The sequence below is a fragment of the Myxocyprinus asiaticus genome, chromosome 9 (genome assembly GCF_019703515.2).
Source record: "Myxocyprinus asiaticus isolate MX2 ecotype Aquarium Trade chromosome 9, UBuf_Myxa_2, whole genome shotgun sequence".
Lineage (NCBI taxonomy): Eukaryota > Metazoa > Chordata > Actinopteri > Cypriniformes > Catostomidae > Myxocyprinus > Myxocyprinus asiaticus.
Window position 1 is genome coordinate 49,559,634 of NC_059352.1, and position 14,110 is coordinate 49,573,743.

The following is a 14,110-nucleotide window of genomic DNA, read 5'->3' on the forward strand; positions in this document are numbered from 1 at the left end:
AAATTCGTTGAGCATTAAAACAAAAAGTTCCCCTTGAAAGCTGTTTTAGAAAGTAAAAGTCATTTGTAATATGATTATTTTTTTTTCACCCAAAAAGTAATAAGTAGAATAACCTAGAGTAATTAGTTGTGGATTACTATTTTTGAGTAACTTACTTGCTCCTATCGCAGCTTAAAATGTAGAGACAACAATAAGTAAGCCATTTGTAGGTGAATTCCCTCAAAATGTATAAACACTGTGAAACTTTGGCACTTTTAAAACATTCATCTATTTGTTTGAGACAAAAAAAGTCTCCAAAAGGGGCAAAAAAGCAACATAAATGGTATCATATAAATGGTCGGTAAAACTCGTGTGCTATATTACATCACGCTTTACATCTCCTTACAACAGGCAGGCGAGGGTACTGTAATTAAATGATGACAGAAATTTTATTTTTGGGTCAACTATTCCTTTAACCCCCCTATGGTATTCAGTCATTTTCGACCTAAATAAGTTTACCTCATTTAATAAAAATGGTTTCCTTTATCTGAGCAATACATGACTTGGTGACTTTTTCTCCATTTGCCATCTGAACATTAAAAAAATAAGTCTAAGTGGTCATAAAAAAAGTGACACCTTTGGTATTCGCATTCAAAATTGATTGAGCATAGAAAATGAATGGGAAAGACCAAAAAAGAGCAATTAATTTTTTTAGCAATCTGACACACAAACACACACACACATACACACACACACATGTTTGCAAATACATTTTTACTATAGAAAGTTTAAAATTGCAAAATGTTTACTCTGATTCTTCCGTTTTATACTCTAATTGAATTTTCAGAATTTTGCAGTTCATTTCTGTTTCTTGATGTGAATTTTCTTGACATTATTATGCATTTACTTGGAGTTATTACATTATGTTTGAAATAAATTATTGGTAGAAAAATGATTATTCTGTGTCTTCTCTTTGTAACACCATGGTCAGGTTTGATTGCAAGCATAATGACATTAACTGCAAAAACTGACACTTCAAATCAGTTTAAATAGCTAAACTTTGACAAATAATAGTTCGGTAATGTCTAAATATATATATATATATCCAAATGCATATCCTGTGACAAAATATAAAATTAGGTTACAACAAGCCATCAGACTACACAGTCGGTCAGGGCTAGTCAACTGGCAGCCCGTGGGCCAAATCCAGCCGGCCAATCATCTTTGTCTGGCCCTCCGACTGATTTTTCATCAAATTGTCTCGCCATCTGAAATACTAGAGAGGTGAGTTTAACAACGCTCATTGGCACGTGCAACAGCTTTCATCCATCATCAGTTGTGCGTATTTAAGCTTTTCTGGTGATAGTTTAGTTAAACTGCTTTGTTAAATGTGGAGCACACCGTTTTGGTGAGCATTTGATAGCGTCTTTTTCAATCAAATGTATTTATTTCAAATTGCTTAGCCATGTGGAGTGCGGTCAAATCTACAGATGTAAAAAAATGATCATCGTGGTTGTGACAGAAATGTTGTCAGCACATATGCACATTAGGCAACAAAAGCAATCGATTATGAAAACTGAACGTTCAAAGAAAATGCGCCGAAAAGGTTTTTTCTTTTTTCACTATTCTTGAAGTGTCAAACGATCGTGTCTCAAAATGATCATGTGAAACTGAACCTGCAAATATCCGGATTATATTTGGTTCTATACAGAAAACACAAAAATCTGGCTCCAGCACTGGCTATTGTGTGCTAATTCACAATGTTTGCAGAACTTATTTTTTCCTCACTGAATAGGATGATACTTTACAGAAAAAAAAAAAAAATGGAAGAAAAGACATTTTATCTCTTTTTTTCCAAAAACAAAATGACATATAAAAATATCATGTTAACTTAAGAATGCATTTATATGACCATTGATTTCATTTGTGGGTTGATATTGTGAGAGGACTTTAGCAGGTCTAAATGTTTCTCCTCAGTTTTAATAATTTTAAACAATAGCCCTAAAATGTTAAAATGATTATTAGTTAAGAGTATAAGTCATGTTTGTTCTTCAGCCAGAACTTCTTCGTTTCAACTTATAGAATTGTAGGTTCTGAATAAAAATATTTGCTTATTTGTATATTCAAATTAAATGGCAAAATTTTGAAATGTACATACGATTAAAATAGCATAAAATCCCAAAAGAAATGCATAATTTTATTGTTCTTAATTCAGGGAAGAAATAGTACCATCATCATTATAAAAAAAAAAAAAAAAAAAAAAAGGTTACAAATCTGACCCTTCTGGTCAAAAATGACATGAATACAAAAGGGAGGTGCTATTCAATATTATAGGAGGGTTAAGATTATGATTTTTTTGTGCAGTGTAAGTTTTAACTGAGGTGACATTAAATATTATTCATTGATCTAACAGGCATCAGCACCTCACCTGTATTCACGTCCCGTTGAGAGGCAACAGGCAGGCAAAAGGTGTCCAAACACAATGGGTTGGGCAGCACGCGCATCTCCATGACGACATCACAGAGGGCATGTCGTAGGGCGGCCCTCAGTCTTTCAGTCAGCTGCAGTGGACTGATGTTACCCTGCTCCCACACATCAAACCGCACACGCACAGCTGCACCTGAGGGAAGGGGTCACCAGAGGTCGCACACATTCATCATCTGACCTTCTGATACAGAACAGGAACTACACCTTCTCAGACAGCCAGAAAAGCAGAAATTATTGTTATTAAAAAAATATATCTCTGCAATAGCCTCACACCTGAGCTCTGATTGGGTGAGTCCACCTTGACAACAGTCGTCAAGGCCTCAAACTGGACCTGCTCAAGGATGATGGTGGAGACGTCTCCTCTGGGAACTGGAGTGCTGCCGTCCTGAGCTGGAAGCTGCAGCGGGCAGCCTTTGGCGTCCACAAACGACAGTGCGATGCAGGCGATACCTGAGGAACATAAACAGGGTTACAGGAGAAAGAGATAGAGGCGAGAATTGAAGAGATGCATTTCTGGGTGGTCAATCCCTTTAAATAAGTATTAAAGGGAACTAGACAGAATAGCATGGTACAAAAAAATGATGCTCTCTACACCCTCAAAAACAACCATTAAATTTATCTAGCGCACAAAAACAAATGGACGCATGCACTAGAAAAGCACGCCGAAATATACACCCTAAAATAATACAAACACAAACTATATTTCAGAAAACAATGGCTCTAGTTCAGTGTGAACTCGTAAATCATTTAAATGGGTTTTTATGCTTTATTGTATTGACTTGGTTATGCTGTTTACAGGAGGTCATGGGAAGCCACTGTTCTTCTGATAAGCACAGAAATTGCGATTCCACCCATTAGATTCACGGAGATCGATTGCGCCTTCGCTTCAGTGGTTGTGGCTACAAAAAAGCCTTGCAAACAGCGCAGCGCATTTATGACAGTCACATTAAAAGGCATTAGCAGCAAACAGTGGAGCGCAAGCGGGGATTTATCCAGCTGCTTGCATTAGCGCATGCCGTTAGAACTTTGATGCAGGCTCGCTGCATGATCGATGTGTATGTGTGCGCCAGATAACTGGCACTAATGCATTGCAAGCAATCACCTAGGACACATCAGCACCATTGCGCTCTCATATGCTAAAGTGTGCACGCATTCCATGTGACCTGAGCCTGTGTGTCTGTTAGGCCCAAAACATAGGCTACGTTCAGAATAGTACACCAATATAGAATTCTTCATTTTTCTGCAGTATGTTTTGTGTACACAGCATGTCAATTTTTTCAACATGCACAGAATATTTGGGTGACCTGTAGTACTTGCCAATATGTACAGTATACAATGCAAAGTGCTTGACCTGATTTTCTAATGTGACAAATGAACCAGAAGTGATTACAGCCACCATTTTTAACATCTCTTATTTTGACTCATTTAATTTTTATAAAAAGCGCTAAACGGTACAGTCTCATTAAGAATGGCGGCAGTTCAACAAGCGTCTCACAGAAGTGCTTTTGGAGTCGCATGGGTTCTTTACCGCATCCATGCTATGTCCGATTAAAATTAATATTTCTTTTTACTTTTTGATCAATAACTGACTGCAAAGAACAGAAAGGATTTTAAAAGAGACATTATTCAATGAAAGTGCGAGAATGAGTGGATCTCATTTTTGACGGACACACATTACACGGAAGAAATGTTCAGTTTTAATTTCAAGCACTTTTCAACAAAACAAGGTGGTTTTTCAGGTATTCCAGTGTTTACATTTCTAAAAGCTACATTCTAGCACTTTAAGCAGTTTTTCTAATGCCAAATCAGTGCCTTACTTGTCTGCAACTAAAATGTAATGTATTTTAATCATCTAAAAAATTATATTATATGTAGGGTTGTCAATCGAGTACAAATTTTAATCGAATTAATTACATGACATGCCGATTAATTAATAGAATTAATCGCAATTAATCATATACACCATTATTTGCTGAGAAAGGCCACCAAATAAAGATAAATTATATAAATAATGCATAATATTGAAATATTATGATTTCAATTGAAATTCAATATAAAATAAATTGCATTATTGTGGCAGATGAATAAAGCATTAATTAGACAATACAAAAAGTTGCTTAAGAACTCAATATATTGTTTGTTTTATTCTCATATCACTGAACAAACCTACAGTTCTTCAATGTGTCCAGTTCTCACAGTACGCGTTCTTGCGTTCTATCTGCGCTATTTTTAATTGCCATTCTACAGTGGTGTGAAAAAGTGTTTGCCCCCTTCCTGATTTCTTATTTTTTTTGCATGTTTGTCACACTTAAATGTTTCAGATCATCAAACAAGTTTAAATATTAGTCAAAGATAACACAAGTAAACACAAAATGCAGTTTTTAAATGAAGGTTGTTATTATTAAGGGAAAACAAAATCCAAACCTACATGGCCCTGTGTGAAAAAGTGATTGCCCCCTAAACCTAATAACTGGTTGGGCCACCCTTAGCAGCAACAACTGCAATCAAGCGTTTGCGATAACTTGCAATGAGTCTTTTACAGCGCTGTGGAGGAATTTTGGCCCATTCATCTTTGCAGAATTGTTGTAATTCAGCCACATTGGAGGGTTTTCGAGCATGAACTGCCTTTTTAAGGTCATGCCACAGCATCTCAATAGGATTCAGGTCAGAACTTTGACTAGGCCACTCCAAAGTCTTCATTTTGTTTTTCTTCAGCCATTCAGAGGTGGACTTGCTGGTGTGTTTTGGATCATTGTCCTGCTGCAGAACCCAAGTTCGCTTCAGTTTGAGGTCACGAACAGATGGTCGGACATTCTCCTTCAGGATTTTTTGGTAGACAGCAGAATTCATGGTTCCATTTATCACAGCAAGTTTTCCAGGTCCTGAAGCAGCAAAATAGCCCCAGACCATCACACTACCACCACCATATTTTACTGTTGGTATGATGTTCTTTTTCTGAAATGCGGTGTTACTTCTACGCCAGATGTAACGGGACACACCTTCCAAAAAATTCAACTTTTGTCTCGTCAGTCCACAGAGTATTTTCCCAAAAGTCTTGGGGATCATCAAGATGTTTTCTGGCAAAAATGAGACGAGCCTTAATGTTCTTTTTGCTCAGCAGTGGTTTTCGTCTTGGAACTCTGCCATGCAGGCCATTTTTGCCCAGTCTCTTTCTTATGGTGGAGTCATGAACACTGACCTTAACTGAGGCAAGTGAGGCCTGCAGTTCTTTGGATGTTGTTGTGGGGTCTTTTGTGACCTCTTGGATGAGTCGTCGCTGCGCTCTTGGGGTAATTTTGGTCGGCCGGCCACTCCTGGGAAGGTTCACCACTGTTCCATGTTTTCGCCATTTGTGGATAATGGCTCTCACTGTGGTTCTATGGAGTCCCAAAGCTTTAGAAATGGCTTTATAACCTTTTCCAGACTGATAGATCTCAATTACTTTCTTTCTCATTTGTTCCTGAATTTCTTTGGATCTCGGCATGATGTCTAGCTTTTGAAGATCTTTTGGTCTACTTCACTTTGTCAGGCAGGTCCTATTAAGTGATTTCTTGATTGAGAACAGGTGTGGCAGTAATCAGGCTTGGGTGTGGCTAGAGAAATTGAACTCAGGTGTGATAAACCACAGTTATGTTTTAATAGGTGGGGCAAACACTTTTTCACACAGGGCCATGTAGGTTTGGATTTTGTTTCCCCTTAATAATAACAACCTTCATTTAAAAACTGCATTTTGTGTTTACTTGTGTTATCTTTGACTAATATTTAAACTTGTTTGATGATCTGAAACATTTAAGTGTGACAAACATGCAAAAAAATAAGAAAGGGGGCAAACACTTTTTTCACACCACTGTATTTACATGTGCATTCCTCAGACGGACACATTTGGAGCATCTCACTGGTATTCGGCATCATAAACGTAGCTCTTTTAGTTAAAGGTTGTGGTAATTTTGAAAATCACGCCTTAAGATTCCTGTATTCTGTTGTGTTTTGCCAACCTGTTGTGCTTTCACTGTTAGTGGTTCTCATTCTCTGGCGGCGCTGCTTGTGAGGTTTGTTGAGGCACGTTGACACCTATTGATGCGGCTCGTAAAAACAAAATGTACTTCAAGCTTGAAAAAGTCAGTGATTTTGCTTGCTGATATCGTCTCTACAACTGCTTCATGTACGTAATGAACACTGGAAGATCTCTTCACCCACTTGCGGCTCGTATGGTAGAAAAATCCGTACTTTTATTATGGAATTTACGTGCACGTCAGGGGCATGATTAATTGCATTATTTTTTTAACGTGTTATTATTTATATAATTAAATCGCACAATTTACGCCCTAATTATATGCATTATATTTATAATTATTTGAATATAATTAAGGATCTTGTGCGAACCACGTGAATAGTGTAGAACAAAGCTACAGTGTGATTTGGATGATTGACGGGACATATAATTAACGATCACATGGACAGAAAACAATGTTACAAATGTTTAAATAACGACATTTACCTAGATGTGGTTTGTTATTTATTTTGACTTGCGACATTTTAAAATTCGATATTTTGTCCCATCCCTACTACTGTTTGTAGTGGAATAATGGCAACTGTTCCACTTACTATTTTTAAAAATATTAGGTAGTACACAGTGTTTTCTGTGCAGTATTCAGTAAGTAGTAAGCTAGTATTCTATTGCAAACATAAACATTTTCTACACAAGTATGTGAATGCAAATGTTTCAAGTTATGTGATTTTGTGTGTTATGTTTCGGAAAGTGTCAGGTCACAATTCATAATGCAATGAAAACACTTGTTGCATCCTCAGCATTGCCACAGATTGTTCTGTTTACAGTTTTCCTGACCTGCCGCTGGACTGTTTTCGGTCTCCATAGAACAAACGGAGACGGGAGAACAACCACCATTTTAAGTGTTTTTTGGAGTCAAGCTTAACTTGTGCAGTTGTTGGCTGCACAAGTAACAACTCAAAGTAATAAGAGTCATCACAACTCTAAAGTATCGGCACTACGGAGCCACATGCTTTTTTTTTTTAAGCAATTTTTCACAAATGTAAAACTCTAAACATCACATTTTCCTCTAAGAACATACAGGCTTCCTTTATTAATTGTGGAACACTTCTGTGGTTCGGGAAAAAGGTGGATGATGCAGCTAAGCTGTCTTCTTCTACAGTCAAGTTTTTGTCATTGTGGAACAATTGTTTTAACAGAATATTCCTGAGCAAGTTCATTTAAACTGCTGACTCATTTATAGCTAGCTACTTGAACATTAACACATCTGGTTCAATGGTACAGACATTTGAAGCTGACTCTATCGCCCCCTATGGTACTGAGGTTTATTTCCACCAAAGCAATGCAAGACGTACATCAAGTATTTGCAAGGGTTTGGTATTATACCTTGAAATTGAGAGGGTGGAAAGAGGTTCTGAACGAGCTCCGACATTGTACCTGAGTCACAACAGACACATCCACAAGACAGAAGAATAAACAGCAGACAAATCCACGCACACAAACTAAATGAGAAGACCCTGTCCTAAAGGGCACACTCGATGTCTTGTGGCCTTCGTGTGCAAGTGTTTAAGTTGCTTTAGACACCAGTTGGACTCCCATTTGTAATCTTTACACTCTTTTGTGAAGACGGTACTGGCACGAAGATATTCATGTGTGAGTTTAATAAACATTCCTTTAGCTTACCGGACACTTGCTTTTAAAAATTATGTATAAATGTGAGCTGTAACTTTTATAATCATGCATATATAAACTGAACAAAATTATAAACGCAACACTTTTGTTTTTGCCCCCATTTTTCATGAGCTGAACTCAAAGATCTAAGACTTTTTCTATCTACACAAAAGGCCTATTTCTCTCAAATATTGTTCACAAATCTGTCTAAATCTGTGTTAGTGAGCACTTCTCCTTTGCCGAGATATGCCACACCTGTGAGGTGGATGGAGTATCAGGATGCTGATTAGAGCATGATTATTGCACAGGTGTGCCTTAGGCTGGCCACAATAAAAGGCCACTCTAAAATGTGCAGTTTTATCACACAGCACAATGCCACAGATGTCACAAGTTTTGAGGGAGCGTGCAATTGGCATGCTGACTGCAGGAATGTCCACCAGAGCTGTTGCCCGTGAATTGAATGTTCATTTCTCTACCATAAGCCGTCTCCAAAGGCGTTTCAGAGAATTTGGCAGTACATCCAACCGGCCTCACAACCGCAGACCACTTGTAACCACACCAGCCCAGGACCTCCACATCCAGCATCTTCACCTCCAAGATCGTCTGAGACCAGCCACCCGGACAGCTGCTGCAACAATCGGTTTGCATAACCAAAGAATTTCTACACAAACTGTCAGAAACCGTCTCAGGGAAGCTCATCTGCATGCTCGTCGTCCTCATCGGGGTCTCGACCTGACTGCAGTTCGTCGTCGTAACCGACTTGAGTGGGCAAATGCTCACATTCGATGGCGTCTGGCACTTTGGAGAGGTGTTCTCTTCATGGATGAATCCCGGTTTTCACTGTACAGGGCAGATGGCAGACAGTGTGTATGGCGTCGTGTGGGTGAGCGGTTTGCTGAAGTCAACGTTGTGGGTCAAGTGGCCCATGGTGGCGGTGGGGTTATGGTATGGGCTGGCGTATGTTATGGACACCGAACACAGGTGCATTTTATTGATGGCATTTTGAATGCACAGAGATACCGTGATGAGATCCTGAGGCCCATTGTTGTGCCATTCATCCACGACCATCACCTCATGTTGCAGCATGATAATGCACGGCCCCATGTTGCAAGGATCTGTACACAATTCCTGGAAGCTGAAAACATCCCAGTTCTTGCATGGCCAGCATACTCACCGGACATGTCACCCATTGAGCATGTTTGGGATGCTCTGGATCGGAGTATACGACAGCGTGTTCCAGTTCCTGCCAATATCCAGCAACTTCGCACAGCCATTGAAGAGGAGTGGACCAACATTCCACAGGCCACAATCAACAACCTGATCAACTCTATGCGAAGGAGATGTGTTGCACTGCGTGAGGCAAATGGTGGTCACACCAGATACTGACTGGTTTTCGGACCCGCACGGACCCCCCCAATACAGTAAAACTGCACATTTTAGAGTGGCCTTTTATTGTGGCCAGCCTAAGGCACACCTGTGCAATAATCATGCTGTCTAATCAGCATCTTGATATGCCACACCTGTGAGGTGGATGGAGTATCTCGGCAAGGGAGAAGTGCTCACTAACACAGGTTTAGACAGATTTGTGAACAATATTTGAGAGAAATAGGCCTTTTGTGTACATAGAAAAAGTCTTAGATCTTTGAGTTCAGCTCATGAAAAATGGGGGCAAAAACAAAAGTGTTGCATTTATAATTTTGTTCAGTGTGTATATATAAATATAAAGCTAATATGGCTGTCAATTTGTAATCAATGCAGTTTTTAATCAAATTAATTACTTGAGATGTGACTAATTAATTGAATTAAAAGCAATTAATCGTATAATTAAATATTTGCTGAGAAAGGCACCCAAATAACAATAATTCAACATATAATTGTTAAATAATTACAGATAATTTTAAGGGCTATCAATCAATAATTTGTTTTTACAAATCAAATTAATTGTATGATATGCTGATTAATTAATTAATCACAATTAATCGTGATTAATCAAATGCATTAATATTTACAGAGAAAGGCCCCCCAAATAAAAATAATCAGATAATTAAAATGTATGACATTATTGTGGCATGTAAGTAAAGCAATGATTAGGTAATCGAAAAAGTGGCTTAAGCAAGCAATACATTAATATAACAATTCTATAACTTTGAACATAAGCCTATCATTGGCATACAGTCCACAGCAATCCATTTTTGAATTGTATTCGTCAATCTGGCGAGGCATTATTATTACAACGGCTTTTTTAAGGACAAGTCTATGTACACTTGTCAGACTTTGAGCGACTCATAAAGAGTTTTTAGGACACTACTAGGGCTGTCAATCGATTAAAAACATGATATGCCGATTAATTAATCGATTTTAACACAATTAATCGCATATCTAAATATTTGCTGAGAAAGGCACAAAAATAACAATAATTCAATATATAATGATTAAATAATTATAGATAATTACCAATCGTTTACATTTAAAAACTATTTTAACTAATTGTATGATATGCTGATTAATTAATCAAATTCAAATCACAATTAATTGAATACACTGATATTCACAGAGAATTATTTAATATATAATGATTACATTTTTATAAATAATTATATTTAAATTATTAGAAATATAATGCATAATTCAGATAATTAAAATATATTACAATATTGTGGCACAATTAAAGCATTAGAAATACTGTTTATTTCCATATTATTAAACATAAGCCTATCATTGTCCTACAGTCCACAACAATTATTTTTTATTGTATTTGTCAATCTGTCCAATGTAGACTTATAAAGGGTTTTATAATGACGATTTGAGCATCTCACTTTGGGTGTGTCGCATCACAAACACTATTTTTAGGATGCTGTGTCAAGTTAATGTATTTTGAAAATTAGAAAAACATGTCTTGAAACCCCTGTATTCGGAGTTACCCTCAATCCAGCTGTGTTTGAACGCAAGAACACGTCTTCATTTTGTGCCGTCTGCTGTCAGTAGTGCGGTTTGTTGCCTAAAAAGCTGAAGTTGCACTTACTGCCCCCTGCTGACTGGGACTCGCAAAAACATGGATGTGGTACTTGCATTAATTAAGCATAATTAATTGTGTTAATTTTTTTAATACTTTACTTTTTTATAATTAAATCGCACTGAATTAACATGTTAAAAATCTTTTCAATGTGAAGTGTGAAATTTGCTTTGATGTTACAATACTTTCTCCTATTTCACTTTAATATGCACAGAAAAGTAACTATAAGCCATTGGTAAGCTGACTCGCACTGGCTTACGTCAATAAATTAAGGAAGACCACAAGAGTCAAGGGCCCATTTGGAACAGGATATGATGAAGACAAAAGGAAAATGGACAGAACAAGAAAACTCTCTGAAACATAAAAAGAGGAATTGTTTTTAGAAGGTCATTGGAACAGTAAGAGAGGAACAGGCCCACCATTTGCAGTTAGTGGAAGATTTGTGTGATAGACATAAAGGTAACACATACCCCTCCATAGCACAAAGAACAAGTGATGGTAGGTAATTCAATCCTGTGTCATACCCATACCCTCATTTTTTTAAGAAAATGAAAGTGAATGAGGACTGAAAGGGTTCCATATGACCTGCGGTCCATATGCACTATATTCCAAGTGTTCTGACTATGCAGTATATGATAGCTGTGTGTGAGGAACAGAACCAAATTTACCCAAACCTTTAGAAAGCTGATCACAGTTTGACCAAAACACTGAGTCAGTGAGTTGAACTGGAGCATGAATCAGTTTGATTCATGTATGAATCATTCAGAACGGTTTTGTAAACTGGATCATCCAATTCACTGAGAAGATCCAAATCAAAATAATGATTTGTTCACAAATGGGCAATTCCATAGAAATGTCAAAAATAAAGTTTTACGGGAAGGAACAAAACCCCTTTTACATTGTTCATTGAGGTCTATATTTTACTGTATGATTGTTCTATAATGTTTTTTTTTATTTTTTTTAGGAAATTGCATTGTTTATCCACTTCATAAGGTGTGCACCATTTCTAAAACAACATTTTTAACAAGCCATATTTTATGGTTGCAAAAGAGGGGTCAAAGGACTCACTACTTTCACTTTATGTTAACAATAATCATTTTCTAGAAAGACAAGGAAATGTCTGAGAAATGTATGCACTCCCAGTAGACATAAAAAGTCTACACACCCGTTACAACAGCGGGTTTAAAGATAAATCATATCAGAATTTTTGCACCTTTAATGTAAAAATTACAACCTATGCAATGCCACTGAAAACCAAAGTGACACAATTCAGAGAAAAAAAATAAAAATAAAAAACTTAGAATAACTTAACTGCATAAGTGTGCACACCCTTTTATAATTGGGTATGTGGCTGTATTCAGAATCAACCAATCATCAAGCTCATGTGAAATAGTACACACCTGTCTGATTGTTCTGACATCTTCTTGGTTGCATGCTACTACAAGAGCCATGGGCCACAAAGAGCTTACAAAGCATCAACGGGATCACATTGTTGAAAGGTCATCAACCAGTGAAGAAAGTATGGCACAACAGTGACATTATCAAGAAAAGGACATCCCTCCAAAATTGATGAGAAAACAAAGAGAAAAGTGGTCAGGGAGGCTGTCAAGAGGCCTACGTCTACATTAAAGGAGCTGCAGCTCTTTCTGGCAAGTATTAGTTGCTCCCTACATGTGACAACTATCTCCCGTATTTTTCATCTGTCTGGGCTATGGGGCAGGGTGGCAAGACCATGCCTTTTCTGACAAAAAAACAAACAAACATCCAAGCCCGGCAAAAACCTATATCCAGTCTCCCAAAACCATATGGAAAAATGTGTTATGGTCTGATGAGACCAAGATTGAACTTTTTGCGCAAAATTGTAAAAGGTATGTTTGGCGCAAAAAAACAACACAGCACATCAGCAAAATAACACCATACCCACGGTGAAGCATGGTGGTGGCAGCATCATGCTTTGGGGCTGCTTTTCTTCAGCTGGAACAGGGGCTTTAGTGAAGGTGGAGGGAATCATGAATAGCTACCAGTCAATTTTGGCACAGAACCTTCTGGCGTCTGCTAAAAAGCTGAAAATGAAGAGATCTTTCACCTTTCAGCATGACAATGATCCAAAGCACACATCCAAATCAACAAAAGAATGGCTTCATCAAAACAAAACAAAAATAATGTTTTGGAATGGCCCAGCCAGAGCCCAGACCTGAATCCTATAGAAAATCTGTGGGGGGCCGTACACAGGAGATTAGAGGTGTGAATCTTCACTTGCCTCACGATTCGAACAGCAGTGAAACACTTTCTTAAGATGTGTAACATTCATACAAGTTCATACTGTTGTGAGTGAAAAGGTGTATATGACGACATTGAAGAATTTTCCCTTGGGAGCTTAATAGAGGAGCTACATAATGTTTCTACAGCTTAAAAAGAAAACAGTTAGAAACGCTTTGACAGATGAAACATAAATCCAATAAATACACGATTACACGCCTTGTCAATGTTTTTTATGAGGTTAGGGTATTTTTACAAGAAATGCTAACCAATGTAGCCTTTAACATCGTATAGAAAGCAACAACCAATATATCTATGATGAAAGTAACCTTTCCAACCCTATATATATATATATATATAAATTATTTTTTTAAGTGCGTAGTCTCCCAAAAACTCATGTCCATTTTGTCAAGTCTATCTCTCAATCTACACCGGAAAAAAACATTTTCTGACGTCCGGACACTCTCTGCGGGGTTTTATGATTATACATACAAATGGTTCAATAACTGGCAATGATTAATTTATATGTGAAGTTTAATTTCACATTTTCAATGAAAATGCCATGTCCATAATACTGGAATTGACCAACTTGTTTATTAATACTTCTCTTATGAACTCTCATAAACATTCCAAGAAGAGTTAGAGTGGATATCAAGATTATTCACTGAAAATGACTTAACTTTTGGCCTGTT

At 37.4% G+C, this 14,110-nt stretch overlaps 1 protein-coding gene across 18 annotated transcripts in view; it reads right to left on the minus strand.

The window, feature by feature from the left end:
- LOC127445886 (KICSTOR complex protein SZT2-like) overlaps positions 1 to 14,110 on the minus strand; it is a 136,004-nt gene that overhangs the window by 58,828 nt on the left and 63,066 nt on the right. For 13 of the 18 annotated variants that reach the window (XM_051706340.1, XM_051706337.1, XM_051706339.1 and 10 more), the window contains 3 exons: positions 7,862 to 7,912; positions 2,740 to 2,916; positions 2,408 to 2,599 (listed from right to left, as the gene is read on the minus strand). In XM_051706340.1, coding sequence (XP_051562300.1) covers positions 2,408 to 2,599; positions 2,740 to 2,916; positions 7,862 to 7,912 — 420 coding nt within the window. The remainder of the gene's footprint in view (positions 1 to 2,407; positions 2,600 to 2,739; positions 2,917 to 7,861; positions 7,913 to 14,110) is intronic. The other 5 variants (XM_051706353.1, XM_051706352.1, XM_051706351.1 and 2 more) reach the window with 1 other exon arrangement.